Genomic DNA, 21,891 nt, shown 5'->3' on the forward strand with positions numbered 1-21,891 from the left:
AAAACTTTAACTTAACTTTTTTGCGGGTCTTCATACTTACTACTGCTGGCAGGGCTTTGGCGGTATTCTGGACGCAGAGTACGGGTCCGGAGAGAGCCAAAAGTACGACACAAATGCAATTTATGTCGTTGCATGTCAGTGCACCTCTCCCCTGCAATAAATTTAAATTCCTCAGATTTGAACTCATGTCTTCAGATTATTAATCCAGCCTTTTGGATTACTAGTCCAGTAACATAACCACTATGCTATTGTACCCCAACGAGTCAATGGGAGAATCCCATATCCTGCCAGAAGTAACAAGCCAAATACACCATGAACTTTGCAGACCTGATCCCTGGTCTGTGCTAAATTAGCTGACCTCAATTGGAGTGATGACAGAGGAACCACTAAATCTGCCTCAGTGGGGTGGGAGGGGGCAGGTTTCCGGGTCCTGATTGCTACTCAGGGATCACTGCTGGAAAATGTGCTCACGTGGACAGTGGGTGAAGATAGGATGGAACAGCGCAGTGATGCCTCTGCAACAGTCACTATTTATGGTGACACAAGAAGAAAGATCACTGGGTAAGGTACCTGAGGATACCTGTTGTCCATCATTCATCCACAAGTGTCAGAGCCTTTCGGAGATGAAGTACAATAAGAATAAAACTGAACGGACCACCCATCATCAACCTAGGCACCAGATTCAGACACAACAAAGGCACACCCAGCCCAGTCAACCCTGCAAAGTCCTCCTCACAATCATCTGGGGACTTGTGCCACAATTGGGCAAGCTGTCTCACAGACTATTCAAGCAGAGAGGATGTTTCCACTGATAGGGGAGACTAAAACTAGGGGGCATTATCTTAGAATAAGGGGCCACCCATTTAAAACTGAGATGAGGAGGAATTTCTTCTCTCAGAGGGTTGTAAATCTATGGAATTCTCTGCCCCAGAGAGTTGTGACGGCTGGGTCATTGAATATATTTAAGGCGGGGATAGACAGATTTTTGAGCAATAGGGAGTAAAGTGTTATGGGGAGTGGGCAGGGAAGTGGAGCTGAGTCCATGATCAGATCAGCCATGATCTTATTGAATGGCGGAGCAGACTCGAGGGGCCAAATGGCCTACTCCTGCTCCTATTTGTTATGTTCTTATTTTCACCCTCAGTGATGGCAGAGCCCAGCACATGAGGGCAGAAGACAAGGCTGAAGCCTTTGCAGCCATTTTCAGCTAAAAGTGCCGAGTGGATGATCCATATCGGCCTCCATCTGAGGTCTCTGCCATCACAGAAACCATTCTTCAGCCAATTCGATTCACTCCATGTGATATCATGAAACGGCTGAGCACACTGGATACAGGAAAGGCTATGGGCCCCGACAATGTGCTGGCTGCAGTGCTGAAGACTTGTGCTCCACAACTAGCCGCGACTCTAGCCAAGCTGTTCCAGTACACTTACAATACTGACATCTACCCGACAAAGTGGAAAATTTCCCAGATATGTCCTGTCCTCAAAAAAGAGGAAAAATATCCAATCTGGCCAATTACCGCCCGATCAGCCTACTCACAATCATCAGCAAAGTGATGGAAGGTGTCATTGACAGTGCTATCAAGCGGCACTTACTTACAAATAACCTGCTCACCAATGCTCAGTTTGGGTTCTGCCAGGGCCAATTGGCTCCAGACCTCATTACAGCCTTGGTCCAAACATGGACAGAAGAGCTGAATTCCAGAGATGAGATGAGAGTGACTGCCCTTGACATCAAGGCAGCATTTGACCGAGTGTGGCATAAAGGAACCCTCGTAAAACTGAAGTCAGTGGAAATCAGGGGGAAAACCCTCCACTGGCAGGAGTTATACCTAACATAAGGAAGATGGTTGTGGTTGTTGAAGGCCAATCATCACACGCCCAGGACGTCGCCGCAAGAGTTTCTCAGGTCAGTGTCCCAGGCCCAACTATTTTCAGCTGCTTCATCAATGACCTTCCCTCCATCATAAGGTCAGAAGTGGGGATGTTCGCTGATGATTGCACAGTGTTCAGTTCCATTTGCAACTCATCAAATAATAAAGCAGTCCATGTAGCAAGATCTGGACAACATTCAGGCTTGGGCTGGGTCAGCTGTGACTCAGTGGGTAGCACACTTGCCTCTGAGTCTGAAGGTTGCAGGTTCAAGACCTACTCCAGGGACTTAAGCATGTCTAGGCTGACGCTCCAGTGCAGTGCTGAGGGAGTGCTGCACTGTTGGACGTGTCGTCTTTCGGATGAGACATTAAACCGAGGCCCCATCTGCTCTCTTGGGTGGATGTAAACGATCCCATGGCACTATTTCGAAGAAGAGCAGGGGAGTTATCCCCAGTATCTTGGCCAACATTTATCTCTAAATCAACATAAAAAAGCAGCTTATCTGGTCATTATCACATTGCTGTTTGCGGGAGCTTGCCGTGCGCAAAATGGCTGCCGCATTTCCCACATTACAACAGTGACTACATTTCAAAAGTGCTTCATTGGCTGTAAAGCGTTTTGGGACGTCCGGTGGTCCTGAAAGGCGCTATATAAGTGCAAGTGTTTCTTAATTTTTTCAAAAGGAGATATCTGCTCTGGATATTTAAAGCATTAAAGGAAAACAATCAGCTGTGCATTGCGGTGGGACAATAAGACACAGATTCAAGGTTATGAAGGTCAAGTTTAGGACAGACATCAGGAAGTATTTGTTTGCATAGAATGTGGTCAACAGTTGGAAAGAGGTTATTTTCTTTTTCTTTTTGGGCTGGTAAGTGGCAAGTAACATTTGCACCACACAAGTGCCAGGCAGTGACCATCTCCAACAGAGATTCTGACCATCTCCCCTTAATATTCATAAGAACATAAGCACTAGGAGCAGGAGTAGGTCATTTGACCCCTCGAGCCTGCTCCACCATTTAATAAGATCATGGCTGATATGATCATGGACTCAGCTCCACTTCCCTGCCCGCTCCCCTAACCCTTTATTCCCTTACCGCTCAAAAACCTTTCTATTTCCGCCTTAACTATATTCAATGACCCAGCCTGCACAGCTCTCTAGGGCAGAGAATTCCATAGATTTAAAACGCTTGGGGTGTCCATGTACATAGATCACTAAAATGTCATGAGCAGGTACGAAAAATGATCAAAATGGCTAATGGGATGCTGGCCTTTATACCTAGAGGACTAGAATACAAGTGGCTGGAAGTTATGCTGCAGCTACACAAAACCTTGGTTAGACCACACCTGGAATACTGTGAGCAGTTCTTAGGAAGGATATATTAGCGTCGGAGGGAGTGCAGCGTAGGTATCACCAGAATGATACCCGGACTTCAAGGGTTAAGTTATCAGGAGAGAATACACAAATTAGAATTGTATTCCCGAGAATTTAGACGGTTAAGGAGTGATCTGATCGAACTTTTCAATATATTAAGGGGAACAGTTGGGTAGATATAGAGAAACTATTTCTGCTGGTTAGGGATTCTAGGACTAGGGGGCATCGTCTAAAAATTAGAGCCAGACCTTTCAGGAGTGAAATTAAGAAACACTTTTACACACAAAGGGCTAGACTTTCGACTTCATGTTCGACGGTTTTCTCGGCGGTACAGCTGTCTTTTGATGAAAAACCGCCCGGCGAAAGTTTCCTCTTTATTTTTTTAAAGAGTTCCACCCACCTTTTGAAAAGACCACAGAGGAGCAAACCGCCCACGTGCACCGCCGAGAAAACCGCCAGGATCTAAGTTTTGCCTCAACGGGGACCCATACACTCCGGCGAGGAAACCGCCCACGAAAAGCTGCCTGAAACAGGGTGGTAGGTGAGTCCCCTACAAAGTAAGGTAAGTTAAAGGTTTTTTATAATTATTTTTAAAATTCTAAAACGACGATTACGTTAAAAAGTGTCTTGAGAATGTTTTATAACTTTATTTTTAGTTTAAGTGGAAAAATATTTTTTGAGTTTTCCCCCCTCCCTAGGCCCAACCGCAGCCTCAGACTAAATCTTTAAGTACTTACCGTCCAGTAAGAACCACCCGTTTCACCTAGTTTCGCCTTTAACCGTCGAGAATATTGGTGCAAGATCCATTTTCTCGCCAGGCGATATCTTTTACCTTTATTATGAAAATTTTCACCAGCATTAGTTGCAGTACGCTGGTGGTGTTTCTAGGCGGCAATCAAGCTTTAGGGAAAGTCTAGCCCTTTAAAGTGTGGTAGAAGTTTGGAACTCTTAAGCAAATGACAATTGATGCCAGATTAATTGTTAATTTTAAATCGGAGATTGATAGTTTTCTGTTAGCTAAAGATGGGTATATGGAATTAGATCGCAGATCAGCCATGATCTCATTGAATGGTGGAGCAGGCTCGAGGGGCTGAATGGCCTACTCCTGTTCCTATGTACTTTTATTAAACATTTGGAAATTCAATACAATATATTGATTAATAAAAAACAGACCAAGGTTTCTGTAAGTGTAAACCCAAGTCATAGGCACATACATCTCAGCCATATCGAGAGTCTCCAAGTTGCAGCTAATGGGAAGAAGAAATGAAATTGATAACGTGGTGCAAATTGTTGATGACCAGCCCACGCTTCCTTAATGTTGCGTAGTTATTATCTCACCATTATATGATAGTTTCAGTAGTTTAAAGTGACGGGCTATTCAAAACCCTAGGAATCAAGGTCAGGCTAGACTTTTATCTAGCATTGTGACACTAGAAGAATTCTTCTGCTGTAAAGTCAAGAGGAAATTTGGTTCATTCAAGACTAGGGATGCAATTAAGGGCCACTGCCTGCCTGGAATATTGAATTACATTTGTTTGCCTCTGTTCCTAGGTTTGGAATCCACCCTGTCGCAGGACGCATGCCCGGACAGCTGAATGTACTGCTTGCTGAAGCTGGAGTTCCGTATGATATTGTACTGGAAATGGATGAAATCAATACAGACTTTCCAGGTAGGTGTTTAAGAAAAAGTGCTTCCTTGAAGGACAAAAACTTGCATCTTTTGTTAACCAACGTGTTGTGTCTTTATCTTTGGAGTTTGTCAACAGGGTTAAACATTATTAAAGTCTTTTCTTTCATGAGAAACCTAAGGCGGAGCGGGGGAAAGAGGTAGGGGAGTGAGGGTGGGGTGGAAGATAGGAGAGAGGGAGGAAAAAGAGGGGGATGGACGGGGAAGGTAGAGAGGTGAGCAGAGGGGAGGGAGAGTGAAAAGAGAGAAGGGGAAGGAGAGGGAAGGATGGAGAAGAAGGGGAAAGAGAGAGAGGGGGAGACAGTGGGCCGTAAATTGCGGCCTCTCCGGGTGCGTATGATGTGCGCACACACCCGAAGAGGCCCCACCAGTTCCGGGTTTAGGCGCGTGAAACTCGCGCGTCTCCCTGGGCGAAGGGGCGGAGATTTGGTCTATTTGCACAACTCTTGTCCAGCGAATGTCCTTCAAATGCCTACACCTGGTAAAAGCAGGCGTAAGGCCTGCTTTTATCAATGTAAGAGTTTTAAAAGATGGAAAAAATAAATGTTATTACTTATTTTTGTATTTAAAAACCCTGCCCATGAAAGTAAGCTTATGTTTAACACCATTAAAACATTTTTTTTTAATTTAAAAAAAAAATATATTTTTTAATAAAGCATTTAATAAAACTTGGTGGACTTGCTGCCCACTGCTGCCGAGTTTTCTGGGAAGTCTCCCCTCCGAGCGAGTTTGATGGAGGCTTCCCGCTGGGGATCGCCCCCTGACCTTCGCTGGCGTGCAACTCACGTAAGTGTCCTCCCGCCCGCCGAGCTGTCAGTTTGTTCCGGGCGGGAGTCTGCTGCAGCAGGAGAAGGACCGTCATGTGGAGGCAGGTCTAACCGCAGTGGTAAGTATGAAGACCTGCAAATAAAGGTTAGTAAACTTCTTTACTTAATTTTTTTTCCAGCGATTCAGGTGGATGGGGTTCCCTGAAGGTTTTCTAGAGTTTTGTTTTTTATTTATTGGAAATGTTTAATTTTATCTGTTCCCCCTCCCTGGACCCGACTCAGTCCTCGGCGGTACTTTGCCGAGGATTGCATTTGCCGCCGAGATTGAGAGCTCCCGCCCGCTGCCACCCAGATTCAGGGCATAAGTCATTTTTTTGCCGCCGGACGGTCTTTCCAGGACTTTTTCATGAAACTTCCGCCCAAAGTATAGTTAGGATCTCTGGTCCCTTTGGGCGGCACTTAGGTGGAACTAGCTTCCACCAAGTTCGGGGTTATTGAATGTAATTTAATTTCTATTACTTTTTTAAAAAGTGGTGTTCTTTTTATTTATGTGTGCATTTTCTTTGATTTTAGGGGTATTCTCATTGATAGCAATGGGAACTCGGCGCTCCCATTACTATGAATAAGAATACTACATTGTGATTGGTGGTCAAAAACTACGTGATCCCAAGAAGCGATTACGCTCCTGGGATGTGTGGGCCTCTGCGTTGGAGCGGGACCACCAGCTATTTTCGGATTTTTTTTGTGGTCGGAACCTGTTGTGTATGCAATAACTGTTAGACTGAATACTGTTTAACTCCAAGAGGTATGACCTTGGCTCGGCTTTATTAAGGCACAAAATGACTAATATACAAAATGGCTGGCCTTTTATACTTGGGCTGCACGCACGTGTGTGCAGCTCAATGGCCTCCAACAGTGACGCCCCCTAGTGGCTAGTGATCCCAAAAGTACATACATGATAATACCCACCTCTGAGATATTAACACAGTCTTTTACAAATTGAGACGGTCTAGTGTTTTACGCTCCCGGGTTGACTGTCTCAGTTCAACTCCAGCCTTGGGTGAGTGTTCAGAGTCTGTTGTGACTAGTGGCTGGGTGGCTGACCTGGTGGAAGTGGCAATGGCCATGTCAGGGATTGAAAGTCCATTTTCATTGAACATGTCAGTGATTGAAAGTCCTGAATCACTGATGACCACTGAGTCCTCTGATGACTGGGGGTAGGTTGGTTGGTCGTCGATTGTCTCTTCCTCCGACTGTTCCGGTTCGTCTGTGTGCCGCAGCTTTGTCTGATCCATATGTTTCCTGCATGTTTGCCCATTTTTGAGCTTGACAATAAATACTCTGTTGCCCTCCTTGGCCATGACAGTACCAGCTTGGGACCCTGACCACAATTCAGAACATATACAGGATCATTTACAGAAATATCGCATGACACAGCTGCACGATCGTGATACCCTTGCTGACTTTGTCTTCTATATTCAACATGATTATTCAAGTCAGGGTGTACAAGAGATAGCTTGGTCTTAAGACCTCTCTTCATCATTAGTTCAGCAGGCGAGACCCCGGTAAGTGTGTGTGGTCTTGTTTTGTAACTAAGCAGTATGCATGACAGGCGGGTCTGCAGTGACCCTTGGGTTACTCGCTTCATACTCTGCTTTATGATTTGGACAGCAAGTTCTGCTTGCCCATTGGATGCAGGTTTGAATAGTGCTGACCTTACATGTTTGATACCATTGAGTTTCATGAACTCTTGAAACTCCTGACTGGTGAAGCACGATCCGTTGTCGCTAACAATGATGTTAGGCAGACCATGTGTCACGAACATGACACTGAGATTCTCAATGGTAGCTGTGGATGTGCTGGATGATATGATTATACACTCTATCCACTTCGAATATGCATCCATCACAACTAAAAACATCTTCCCCAGGAAGGAACCTGCAAAGTCTATGTGGATCCTGGACCATGGTTTGGACGGCCACGACCACAGACTCAGCGGCGATTCCGCTGGTGCTTTGCTGAGCTGCATGTAGGTGTTGCACTGATGCACACATGATTCCAGCTCAGAGTCAATTCACGGCCACCATACATGAGGCCTGCCGATGGTTTTCATCATTACAATGCCGGGATGTGTGCTATGGTAGCTCACATACAAATTTCTCTCTCCCTTTCTTGGGCACAACAACACGATTGCCCACAGTATACAATCTGACTGAATGGACAGTTCGTCTTTGCGATGAATGTAAGGTTTGGTCTCCTCGCACATTTGCTTGGCTATGGCAGACCAATCACCTTTGAGGATGCAACTCTTCACCACCGATAAAATTGGGTCCTGGCTGTCCAGGTCTGAACTTGTTGAGCTGTGACAGGGGTTCCTTCACTCTCAAAAGCATCCATAACTAACAATAGATTTGCCGGTTGTGGCGTTTCCACCTCCGGTGTGGGCAACGGCAGACGGCTCAAAGCATCGGCACAATTCTCGGTGCCACGTCTATGGCGAATGACATAATCGTAAGTGGATAATGTCAGCACCCACCTCTGGATGTGGGATGAAGCATTGGTATTAATACCTTTATTTTCAGAGAACAGTGAAATGAGCGGCTTGTGATCTGTCTCCAGTTCAAACCAAAGACCACAAACAGGTACTGATTCATCTTTTTAACCCCATACACACAGGCAAGTGCTTCTTTCTCTATCATGCTGTAGGCTCTTTCCGCTTTAGACAAACTTTTTGAAGCATACGCGACAGGTTGAAGTTTACCTGACTTATTAGCTTGTTCGAGTACGCAACCAATTCCATATGACGAAGTATCACAGGCCAATACTAAACGTTTACATGGGTCATAATGTACCAGCAGCTTGTTAGAGCAAAGAAGATTAGTGGCTTTCTCAAAAGCTCTGTCTTGAGACGCACCCCATACCCAGTTGTCGCCTTTTCATAGCAGCATGTGCAGTGGTTCTAATAAGGTGCTGAATTTAGGTAGGAAGTTACCAAAGTAGTTGAGTAGACCCTGGAACGAACGCAGCTCCGTCACATTCTGCGGCTTGGGTACATTCTTGATGGCCTTGGTTTTCGCGTCCGTGGGCCTGATGCCGTCAACAGCAATTTTCCTCCCCAGGAATTCGACCTCTGGTGCCATGAAGACGCACTTCGAATGTTTCAGTCTGAGTCCCACTTTGTCCAGACGATGTAGAACCTCTTCCAGGTTGTTCAGATGTTCCTCGGAGTCACGACCTGTGATCAGGTTGTCATCTTGGAACGCGACGGTCCTGGGATCGGACTTCAGTAGACTCTCCATGTTCCTCTGAAATATTGCTGCAGCCGAGCGAATTCCAAAAGGAAACCTGTGATAAATAAACAGTCCTTTAAGCATGTTAATGCACGTAAATCTCTTCAACGTCTCGACCAGCTCCTGTGTCAAGTAGGTCGACGTCAAGTCCAGTTTGGTGAGCGACTTCCCCTTGGCTAGCGTTGCAAACAAGTCATCAGCCTTCGGTAACGGTTACTGATCCTGTTTCGAAACCGTGTTGATCGTAGCCTTGTATTCTCCACAGATTCTGACTGTGCCATCACTTTTTAGCACAGGAACAATGGGGCTGGCCCATTCATTAAATTCAACCGGTGATATGATCCCTTCACGCTGGAGTCTGTCCAGTTCGATTTTGACCTTCTCCCTCATCATAAATGGAACTGCCCGTGCTTTATGATGGCCTGGATTTTTTAGCTGTTTTTTTGCCTCTCCCAGGAGACCGCATGGCTCCGGGTGGGGTGGAGTGTAAAATGTTGTGATACATGGGGTATCGCAGTTGTGTGGGGCTGGTTGGGCCTGATGCTCTTTACCTTTCAGCCATTGTTCATTGTTCATAGGTTTATATGTAACCTTCAGGGCTGCTGACCGAGGGCCGTGTGGCTCTTTGTCGGCCAGCGCGGGCATGATGGACCGAAATGGCTTCCTTCTGCACTCGATCAGCTCCGCTGGGCAGGCCACATAGTTTGCATGCCAGTCACGAGACTCCCAAAGCAAGTGGTCTACTCGGAGCTCCCTCATGGCAAACGAGCCAAAGGTGGGCAGCTGCAAGGACACCCTCAAAGCCTCCCTGATAAAGTGCGACATCCCCACTGACACCTGGGAGTCCCTGGCCCAAGACCGCCCTAAGTGGAGGAAGTGCATCCGAGAGGGCGCTGAGCACCTCGAGTCTCAACGCTGAGAACATGGCATGCAAAAATCAAGCACAGGCAGCGGGAAGAGCGTGCGACAAACCAGTCCCATCCACCCCTTCCCTCAACGACTATCTGTCCCACCTGTGACAGAGTCTGTGACTCTCGTATTGGACTGTTCAGCCACCAAAGAACTCACTTCAGGAGTGGAAGCAAGTCTTCCTCGATTCTGAGGGACTGCCTATGATGATGATGAAATGTCTATGATTCTAACCCTCTGACTGTAATTTGTGGCCCAGTAAGTTGAAATCAATAGTTGGGGAAAAAATAGAAAGTAAACGAAAAGAGGAAATAGTGAAGCATAATAGTCAACATAAATTTACAAGTGCTTGACAAATCTATTAGAGTTTATAACCTGATTTGGTAAGAGAATCTCAGTATATTGAATATACTTAAGGGGAGAAATTCCCTCCCACCTGTTAGCACAGAATAATATCAAGAAAACAACGGCCGCCACTTTTCCGGCAGATGGTAGCAGGTCGCACGCCGTCTTCCATTTTCATGGGCCCGGTAGCGCTGCCGCTAAGTTTGGTTGCTAGGTGGCAAGTAACATTTCCGCCAAACAAGTGCCAGGCAATGACTATATCCAACAAACGAGAGTCTAACCACTGTCCCTCAACATTCAACGGCATTACCATCGCTGAATACCCCACCTTCAACATCCTGGAGGTCACCATTGACTAGAAACTTATCTGGACCAGCTACATAAATACTGTGGCTACAAGAGCAGGTCAGAGGCTGAGTATTCTGCAGCAAGTGTCTTACCTCCTGACTCCCCAAAGCCTTTCCACCATCTACATGTCAGGAGTTTGATGGAAAACTTTCATCTACATGGCACAAGTCAGGAGTGTGATGGAATACTCTCCAGTTGCCTGGTTGGGTTCAGCTCCAATAACACTCAAGAAGTTCGACACCATCCAGGACAAAGCAGCCCGCTTGCTTCTCACCCCATCCACCACCTTAAGCATTCACTTCCTCCATCACAGATGCACCATTGCTGCAGGATGTACCGTCTACAAGATGCACTGCAGCAACTCGCCAAGGCTACTTTGACAGCACCTCCCAAACCTGTGACCTCTACCACCGAGAAGGACAAGGGCAGCAGGCACATGGGAACAGCATCACCTCCAGGTTCCCCTCCAAGTCATACACTATCCTGACTTGGAAGTATATCGTCGTTCCTTCATCGTCGCTGGGTCAAAATCCTGGAACTCCCTCCCTAACTGCGGGAGTACCTTTATCACAGACTGCAGCGGTTCAAGAAGGAGGCTCATCACCATCTTCTCAAGGGCAATTAGGGATGGGCAATAAATGCTGGCCTTGCCAGCAATGCCCACATCCCATGAACGAATAATAAAAAAGAATATTGCCCTGCAAAAAAAAAGTAATGGCAGAGTGGTGACATAAGTCAGTGTGCAACGCTGACTTAAAATCACGACGGCGAACTTCGACCCTAGTGCTGAGTTCAGCGCTGGGTCCTAAGCTCGCCATGTAAACCTAGCGTGCAGCAGACACACAGAGGCGCTGTTAGGACATCTTAAAGGAACGCACACATCTTTCAGGTAAGTTTACATTTAAGTTTTTGGACGTTTTTTTTATTTTATTGAAATAGTGGCTTGCTGCAATAGATGATAAAAGTTTTTTAAGTGTGTAAGGAGTGCTGCTGGCTGCAAGGCCTCGGATGGTAAAGGAAGGCCTCTGAGAAGACAGAAAATGCTGGAAATACTCAGCAGATCAGGCAACATACGTCGAAACAGAAACAGAGTCCACGTCTATATGTCAAGATGCTGCCTGACCTGCTGAGTATTTCCAGCATTTTATGCTGTAATTTCAGATTTACAGCATCTGCTTTCAGAGGGAAAAGGAAGACGCAGAAGAGGAAGGAACAGAAGGAAGGAGGCAACCCAGACAGCCACTTTCTGGCCGGGATATCTGGAATGGAATCATCCACCTGTGGTACCAGTGGCTACAACCCCAGTTCCCTTTTCAACATTTGTCCCACACCTTACCTTCACTCTGTTACTGACCAACACAGCGCCCCACAATGCTGAAATAAAAGCCACCACAAAGCAAACTTTCCAATCCAACTTTATACATCTATCCATCTAATAGGACATCAAAAAATCAACTCATCACCCTTATATGCATTCACTTAGTGACTGTCTTCTGTGTGTCTTGCCTATCCTAATGATGTCACACAGCAGTGGCTACAGCATGGCTGGTGGAAGGCTGCTGATCTTCAGTGGGGGGCACTGCAACTGGCCTTGCTGGTCGACCTTGAGGAGCTGGTGGGTAGGAGTGTCAAATTAAGTGATGGTGTTTTTTCTTCTTCTACACTTTCCCCCCCCCCCTTCTTCTTGGCAAATGACTAACTGGGCAGGCTGCATTTCTTGGATGTATGAAATGAGGAAGGCACAAGGGTGGAGTTGTGGTGAGGGAAGGGTGGGAAAGCAAGATGTTCATGCGAGTAGGAGGATAACATATGAGGATACCAGCATCTTGTATCCTTTCTGCCCCGCTGCTGGCCAAGGGCTCAGCCATGCCTCTGCCAAGAATGGCTAGCATCTACTCCTCCAAGGGGGCGAGGTTATGCTAGGAATGGGAGATGTGCCTCGTAATTGGGGTGGGCGATGGGTTGGTGAGGCGAAAGTCCGGGTCGGTGCCTATAAAGGCCGCGAGAGGCAGCGGGAGTTCGTTGGAGAGGCGAGAGTCCGGGTCGGAGGCCTATAAAGGCTGCGTGAGGCAGCAGGAGTTCGTTGGAGAGGCGAGAGTCCGGGTTGGAGGCCTATAAAGGCCGCGAGAGGCAGCGGGAGTTCGTTAAGAGGCGAGAGTCCGGGTCGGAGGCCTATAAAGTCCGCGAGAGGCAGCGGGAGTTCGTTGGAGAGGCGAGAGTCCGGGTTGGAGGCCAATAAAGGCCACGAGAGGCAGCGGGAGTTCGTTGGAGAGACGAGAGTCCGGGGCGGAGGCCTATAAAGGCCGCAAGAGGCAGCGGGAGTTCATTGGAGAGGCGAGAGTCCGGGTCGGAGGCCTATAAAGGCCGCGAGAGGCAGCGGGAGTTCGTTGGAGAGGCCCAGCCGGTGCAGCTGCAGGGAGAAGTAGAAAGAAGTAGAAAGAAACCAAAAGGTGACGTCACAGCCAAGGGGATAAGAGATTGGCTGGTGATTGGTAAGTAGCTTTTCATTCTCTTTTCTTTATTAGTAAGTAACCTTTAGCATTGTTATTGCCAAATTAAGTTAATCTCGGGGTTAAGTCATGGCAGGACAGCTCAGACACGTGTTATGCTCCTCCTGTACTATGTGGGAACTCAGGGATGCTTCCGGTGTCCTTGACGACTACGTGTGCGGGAGGTGCATCTGCCTGCAGCTCCTGACGGACCGCATTGCGGCACTGGAGCTGTGGGTGGATTCACTCTGGAGCAGCCACGATGCTGAGAATGACGTGAATAGCACGTTTAGCGAGTTGGTCACACCACAGCCAGATAGGGATTGGGTGACCAAAAGGAAGAGCAGTGCAAGGAAGGTAGTGCAGGGGTCCCCTGCGGTCATCCCCCTGCAAAACAGATACACCGCTTTGGATACTATTGAGGGGGATGACTCATCAGGGGAGGGCAGCAGCAGCCAAGTTCATGGCACCATGGGTGGCTCTGCTGCACAGGAGGGCAGGAAAAAGAGTGGGAGAGCTATAGTGATAGGGAATTCGATTGTAAGGGGAGTAAACAGGCGTTTCTGCGGCCGCAACCGAGACTCCAGGATGGTATGTTGCCTCCCTGGTGCAAGGGTCAAGGATGTCTTGGAGCGGGTGCAGGACATTCTGAAAAAGGAGGGTGAACAGCCAGTTGTCGTGGTGCACATAGGTACCAACGATATAGGTAAAAAACTGGATGAGGTCCTACGAGACGAATTTAGAGAGTTAGGAGCTAAATTAAAAAGTAGGACCTCAAAATTAGTAATCTCAGGATTACTACCAGTGCCACGTGCTAGTCAGAGTAGGAATCACAGAATAGCTCAGATGAATACGTGGCTTGAGGAGTGGTGCAGAAGGGAGGGATTCAAATTCCTGGAGCATTGGAATCGGTTCTGGGGGAGGTGGGACCAGTGCAAACCGGACGGTCTGCACCTGGGCAGGACCGGAACCAATCTCCAAGGGGGAGTGTTTGCTCGTGCAGTTGGGGAGGAGTTAAACTAATATGGCAGGGGGACGGGAACCTATGCAGGGAGACAGAGGGAAGTAAAAGGGAGAGAGAGGCAAAAGATAGAAAGGAGAATAGTAAAAGTGGAGGGCAGGGAATCACAAGGCAAAAAACAAAAAGGGCCACATTACAGCAAAATTCAAAAGGGGCAAGGTGTGTTAAAAAGACAAGCCTGATGTCTCTGTGCCTCAATGCGAGGAGTATTCGGAATAAGGTGGACGAATTAACTGCACAGATAGTAGTTAATGGATATGATGTAATTGGCATCACAGAGACATGGCTCCAGGGTGACCAAGGCTGGGAACTCAACATCCAGGGGTATTCAACATTCAGGAAGGATAGACAGAGAGGAAAAGGAGGCGGGGTGGCGTTGTTGGTTAAAGAGGAAATTAATGCAATAGTAAGGAAGGACATTGGCTTGGATGATGTGGAATCGGTATGGGTGGAGCTGCGGAATATCAAAGGGCAGAAAACGCTGGTGGGAGTTATGTACAGACCACCAAACAGTAGTAGTGAGGTGGGGACAGCATCAAACAAGAAATAAGAGATGTGTGCAATAAAGGTACAGCAGTTATCATGGGAGACTTTAATTTACATATAGATTGGGTAACCAAATTGGTAGCAATGCGGTAGAGAAGGATTTCCTGGAGTGTATTCGAGATGGTTTTCTTGACCAATATGTCGAGGAACCAACTAGAGAGCTGGCCATCCTAGATTGGGTGATGTGTAATGAGATGGGACTAATTAGCAATCTTGTTGTGCGAAGCCCCTTGGGAAGAGTGACCATAATATGGTAGAATTCTTTATTAAGATGGAGAGTGACACAGTCAATTCAGAGACTTGAGTCCTAAACTTAAGGAAAGCTCACTTCGATGGCATGAGGCGTGAATTGGCTAGAATAGACGGGCAAATGATACTTAAAGGGTTGACGGTGGATAGGCAATGGCAAACATTTATAGATCGCATGGATGAACTTCAACAGTTGTACATCCCTGTCTGGAGTAAAAATAAAATAGGGAAGGTGGCTCAACCGTGGCTAACAAGGGAAATTAAGGATAGTGTTAGATCCAAGGAAGAGGCATATAAATTGGCCAGAAAAAGCAGCAAACCTGAGGACTGGGAGAAATTTAAAATTCAGCAGAGGAGGACAAAGGGTTTAATTAGGAGGGGAAAATAGAGTACGAGAGGAAGCTTGCCGGGAACATAAAAATTGACTGCAAAAGCTTCTATAGATATGTGAAGAGAAAAAGATTAGTGAAGACAAACATAGGTCCCTTGCAGTCGGACTCAGGTGAATTAATAATGGGGAACAAGGAAATGACAGATCAATTGAACAAATACTTTGGTTCAGTCTTTACGAAGGAAGACACAAATGACCTTCCGGATGTACTAGGGGACCGAGGGTCTGGTGAGAAGGAGGAACTAAAGGATATCCTCATTAAGCGGGAAATTATGTTGGGGAAATTGATGGGATTGAAAGCCGACAAATCCCCGGGGCCTGATTGTCTGCATCCCAGAGTACTTAAGGAGGTGACCTTAGAAATAGTGGATGCATTGGTGATCATTTTCCAACAGTCTGTCGACTCTGGATCAGTTCCTATGGACTGGAGGGTAGCTAATGTAACACCACTTTTAAAAAAGGAGGGAGAGAGAAAATGCGAAATTATAGACCGGTTAGCCTGACATCAATAGTGGAGAAAATGTTGGAATCAATTGTTAAGGATGAAATAGCAGCGCATTTGGAAAGCAGTGACAGGATCGGTCCAAGTCAGCATGGATTTGTGAAAGGGAAATCATGCTTGACAAATCTTCTGGAATTTTTTGAGGATGTAACTGGTAGAATGGACAAGGGAGAACCAGTGGATGTGGTGTATTTGGACTTTCAAAATGTCTTTGACAAGGTCCCACATAAGAGATTGGTGTGCAAAATCAAAGCACATGGTATTGGGGGTAATGTACAGGCGTGGATAGAGAATTGGTTGGCAGACAGGAAGCAGAGAGTAGGGATAAACGGGTCCTTTTCGGAATGGGAGGCAGTGACTAGTGGAATGCCACAGGGCTCAGTGCTGGGACCCCAGCTCTTTACAATATACATTAACAATTTGGATGAAGGAATTGAGTGTAATATTTCCAAGTTTGCAGATGACACTAAACTGTGTGGCGGTGTGAGCTGTGAGGAGGATGCTAGGAGGCTGCAGGGTGATTTGGACAGGTTAGTGAGTGGGTAAATGCATGGCAGATGCACTATAATGTGGATTAATGTGAGGTTATCCACTTTGCTGGCAAAAACACGAAGGCAGAATATTATCTGAATGGTGGCAGATTAGGAAAAGGGGAGGTGCAACGAGACCTGGGTGTCATGGTTCATCAGTCATTGAAAGTTGGCATGCAGGTACAGCAGGCAGTGAAGAAGGCAAATGGTATGTTGGCCTTCATAGCTAGGGGATTTGAGTCTAGGAGCAGGGAGGTCTTACTGCAATTGTACAGGGCCTTGGTGAGGCCTCACGTGGAATATTGTATTCAGTTTTGGTCTCCTAATCTGAGGAAGGACGTTCTTGCTATTGAGGGAGTGCAGCGAAGGTTCACCAAACTGATTCCAGGGATGGCTGGACTGACATATGAGGAGAGACTGGATCAACTGGGCCTTTATACACTGGAGTTTAGAAGGATGAGAGGGGATCTCATAGAAACATATAAGATTCTGACGGGACTGGACAGGTTAGATGCGGGAAGAATTCCCGATGTTGGGGAAGTCCAGAACCAGGGGACATAGTCTTAGGATAACGGGTAGGCCATTTAGGACTGAGATGAGGAGAAACTTCTTCACTCAGAGAGTTGTTAACCTGTGGAATTCCCTACCACAGAGAGTCGTTGATGCCAGTTCATTGGATATATTCAAGAGGGAGTTAGATATGGCCTTTACAGCTAAAGGGATCAAGGGGTATGGAGAGAAAGTGGGAAAGGGGTACTGAGGTGAATGATCAGCCATGATCATATTGAATGGTGGTGCAGGCTCGAAGGGCCGAATGGCCTACTCCTGCACCTATTTTCTATGTTTCTATGCATTGAGCAATGTGTGAGGCTGGTGGTGCAGTTGCTCGGTTTTTGAAGATGCATTCACTGACTTTAACCAATAGTCTGAGGTAACGAAGCTTCTTTGGGCATCTGAGCCAGGTGTTGGGGGCGACACTGATGGTAATGCCGGCCTTGGTGATTTGGTCCCACATCATTCTTTCTTGAGGGCCTCCTGGCCCGTGCGGTGGAGGACCTCTCTTGCACTGTTGTCCCTCGGCACAAAGCTGGAGTGCTGCGTGTGAGACCCTGGGTGTCACTTTCCTGGATTGCTGAGCCATTTGTGTTAGTGCTGAAGCTCTTTTTCCATTTTATGAGGTTCGGTAGGGAATTCAGTTTTAAGTGCTGAAGACTCCCATTTGGGACTTCTTTTTAATGTTAATTTTTTTTGAACGCCAGTAAGGGCTGAAAACTTCATTTTTTCACTCCATTTTAATTTTATTTGGTTCTGAATGCATTGCCCCTTTAATTCATAGCCTTTTTAATTGCCCACAATTCATTGCGAGCTCCACAGCCTCGCTCCCAGAGACTGTAAGAAGCCGGAACGCCCCTCCTGGACTGGAACTTTGAGTCTGATGCTTCTACTAACGCCACTTGGAGGATGTTACACTGTACGTTAATGCTGGGCTAAAAATCTTTAAAACCTCCAGCGTGAATTGTTGCCCGCTAACAGTGCGGCCATTTTCATCGGCCGTAAACTTGAGGCCGCGCTGTCATTGGCTGGTTTTTGCCGATGTCCAATTTCCAGGCCTAACGGGGCGAAATTAAGTGCCTTTGCGCCTCGTATTAGTGACCCCAGGGGGGCGCTAATGGGGCACAAATGGCTTTGCGACCAGGCGCGGCAATGACATCGACTCCCACCATATTCGGCTGGAGTTTGCGGCGGCACTATGGAAACCGTGTCGTCATCACCCCAGTAACGCACCGGACCCAAAATTGCCTTCCGCCCCCTGCAACAGCGCCGGAGTAAAACACCGGCAGCTGCAGGAGGCGTGTATCAGGCGGCCGCCCGCTTCGGGGATGATGCTTAAATGTGAGGTGGCTGAGGTAAGTAAAAGAAAAACTTACCTTTATTATTCCAGCTTTTTTTGCCAGTTCTTGCCCACAATCGATCAGGCTGGCACTCTGCGGGATCACGGCTGCCATCGTGGCTCAGGTCAATTGTTTGCAAAGCCTGTAGCGACGGCCTTTCCCTTTAAGGGAGGGAAGGAGCCTTTCAACGCGCTGCTGAACTCACCGTCTTTTCTCGGAGCACAAACGGCAATTTTTTTTAAAGTTTGAGATCGTTCGCACCTGGCGCTAACTTTTCAAACTTTGAAAGGGTAGCGCCCCAAACGGGGCGATAGTGAATTTCTCCTCCTGAGACGTTAGCAAAACCTTTAATAAAGTACTACATATAAAATGACTTTACAAAGTTGAATGCGTGAAATAGGAGAAATGTTTGAAGTGGATCATGAACTGGATGAATCTGAGGATTCAAAGGATAATTGTTAAAAGAGCAACTCACTGGTCTACATAGGAAAGAGATGATGTGTCGATTAATGTAGGGATCACTTCTGTTACCATTGTTGTTTTCGATGTATATTAATGTTTTGGAGGAAGGGGTGGTAAGGGGAATAGCAAAGTGGGAAATGTTATCAATAGTAGGTAGCAAGTAGGTCGACTGCTGAGGGAGCTGGACAGGTTAAAGAATTGGACCAAAAGTGAGAAATGCCATTTAATGTCGAAACATGCACAATCATGAAGCTGGGGAAGGAAAGCTAAATAAATGGGAACGTGCTACAGGAACAACACAGGAGGGCAATCTGGGGTTTTAGTCAAAAACACCCGTAAACTTTCAGCACATTATGTAGCAGTGGTGAAAGAGGCAAATACGATCATGGAATGCATAGAGTGAAGGATAGAGCACCGATCCCAGGAAGTGATAATGAGCTTGTACAAAATTATGTAATGTTCTGAGTACCATACTACAGGGAGGTGCTAGTTTTGGAGGGAATACACAGAAGGGCAATTCATTTGATAAAAGTTGTCAGGCACCTAAGTGATGAGGAAGTACTTGGGATACTTACATTGGTAAAAAGGCAATCTTACTGAAATATTTAGGACCTCCAAGGAATAGATAAGTTGGACTCCAGAATGATCAATAAGGGGACATGCACAACAAAAGGTGAAGACATAGTTAAAATATTCCCGCAGATGGTGATAAATCTGAAATAGCCTATCTGAGGAGGAAGTGGGAGTGAAAATTTAGGAGATGGGCTAGGCTATTAAAAAATATCAGAAGTAGTGTGGGGTAAGAAGACTGACATGTTAGGACAGGCCAATGGGTGGAGATGGTTGTGTCTGTTACTGTGTAGACTGATGTCCATTAGAATTGGGGCATAACGAGGAGTTATGGGTTAGTTTAAGTATATCTAGTAATGCTTTATAAGTAGTCATGGTCTCCAACTTGGCTATCTTAGAGAGTCCCAGACCTTTTACAAAAGAAAAAAACTGGGAAAGAAGCAAAATGTAGAAAAGTGAAGCCAAAATTAAAATATATATAGAAATAAAACGTAAAATAATGAGCAACTCTGAAAAAAAATGGTATCAAGCAAAGAAATACAAGACAGTATTGAACAAGGAAAAGAACCAAGAAACTGAGTCAAGTATGTTTTTACAAATTTTTTCAAGAGATCTTTTCAGTCTTCAAAACATTGTCATATATAAAAAATAGGGACATTTATTTTTAAAATTGTCACGTGGAATTCGAGAAGCATGGCACAGGTCTAATGCGCAGGTTTTTTTTTACATGTTTGCTGCAGAATGATTCCTCAGTCCTGAAAGTCCAAAGGCTGTAAGGTGGTGTCTTGTTTGCAGACAGTTAACTTGAACTTCAGGCGACAGCTGCATCTTGTGGGATTCAGCACTGTAGTGTTCTTCACTCTGCACTAAAAGTTTAGTACTTTTTGGGGGAAAATGGAGCTGAGTGAATCTTGTGTTTACACAGGCATTTTTATTTGCATATTTCTTGGGCTGAACTTTTAAAAAAAAACATTTTTTTAAATTTTTCTGAGTAATGGATAGGTCAAACTTTATTAACTTGGTAAAACTTTTATTAGGCAAGTGCAAGGCAAAAAAAGGCCAATGTACTATATTTAAAGTGCATTGAATGAATACTTGGCTGTGCTTTTTACTTCTAGTTGTGAATTATGTTTGCAATAGTACAGCTAGTTTTTTTGGACTGGCATGTATAATCATAAATTTAAAACATTGGAGATACAACCACAATTTTTCTGTCTATCTGATCTGTTAGCTTAATGCGTGGATATCTCTGAATGGGAGGAAATGTCCAATGATAGGTAAATGCAGTTCATTCCCAAGCAGACATCGCAGATTGTGTGGAGCAATTTATTGCCAACTGAACACAATGGGCCGCAAATTGTGGTGAGAGGCTTTCATCGTATGAACGTCTCTGACCCGAAAAAAATCTACAAAACTACCTGTTGGTACGGAAGAACATAGGATTCCGTCTGAGGCTTTCATTCGCTGCGTAGCGCACGGGAAGATGTCTTCCATGTATGAATGCATCTGCTGGAATCACATGAGTTGACCACCAATCACTATCTAGTATTCTCATTGATTAAAAATGGTAACTGTTTGTACGGGCTCCCATTACTATCAATGAGAATAACCCCCTTAAACACCGAAACACAGCACGATAAGTTAAAAAAACACCTCACATATTTCAAATTAATTGAAATTAAATGTAAATAAATGTTTTAGAAAAAAAAATATTTTTTGGAATTTTTTTTTAATGGTGCTAAAATTCCGACCTCACTGGCAGAGTTAATAGAAGAATACACAGTCATCACCAGTCGTATCATCAAGTATATGATATGGACCTTTCCCTACATCCTGCGCACATGAAGTGCGCATGGACCCGACAATGCCACACAAAAGCTAGTTTTCAGGGTGCAATGCGCATGTGCCAAAAACCAGCCTTTCCGATCTATCAAGATCTCTCTTGACAAATCTTCCGCATCCCCGGGAGAAGGACATCCGCGCGGGTGAGATTGGGCTATTTGCCCATCTCTTGCCCAGCGAATGTGCTTCAAACTCTTTCGCCTGGTGAAAGCTCCCATTATTATCAATGAGAATACTGCAGAGTGATTGGTGATCCAGGCCCACGTGACTCCAGCATTTTCAGGCGTACGGGGAAGTCCTTTCCCCATACGCTGTGCATGGAATGAAGGCCTCCGGGACCACCAGGTATTTTCGTTTAAAAAATTTGGTTCGGAGGCATTCTTTCGAAAGAAGCTTCCGACCGGAATTTTATGCCCATAGTGTTTTAAAAGGGTTAAAAATAAACTTATCTTAATGGACAGGATTTTTAATCTTAAAATAAATGATTAAACTTAATTTTTCTATGTTTTAGAAGTGTTACGCTGGTAAAAGTAAGTTATGCGCCTGTTTTTACCAGGCATAAAACTTTGAAGGACATTCGCTGGGCATGAGTTGGGCAAATAGCCCAATCTCTGCCGTGCAGATGTCCTTCTCCCGGGGATGCATAGAAGAAATTTTGACAGATCGGAAAAGCCGGTTTTCAGCGCATGCGCATTGTGCCCCGAGAACCGGCGAGGCCGCAATTTTCGGCCCATTGTCCTGTACACAAGCACATCAATTAATAGGCTTTTGTGGGGCGGGGGGGGGGGGGAGGGGGGGGGGA

General features: G+C 45.9%; 1 protein-coding gene across 2 annotated transcripts in view; it reads left to right on the plus strand.

Annotated features, from left to right (window-relative positions):
* LOC139240186 (NAD(P) transhydrogenase, mitochondrial-like) overlaps positions 1–21,891 on the plus strand; it is a 286,175-nt gene that overhangs the window by 234,606 nt on the left and 29,678 nt on the right. The window contains exon 20 of one of the 2 annotated variants that reach the window (XM_070868615.1): positions 4,801–4,919. In XM_070868615.1, coding sequence (XP_070724716.1) covers positions 4,801–4,919 — 119 coding nt within the window. Of the gene's footprint in view, positions 1–3,637; positions 3,787–4,800; positions 4,920–21,891 lie in introns of those variants that run through there. The other variant, XM_070868624.1, reaches the window with a different exon arrangement.

Source organism: Pristiophorus japonicus, chromosome 2 (assembly GCF_044704955.1).
Source record: "Pristiophorus japonicus isolate sPriJap1 chromosome 2, sPriJap1.hap1, whole genome shotgun sequence".
Lineage (NCBI taxonomy): Eukaryota > Metazoa > Chordata > Chondrichthyes > Pristiophoridae > Pristiophorus > Pristiophorus japonicus.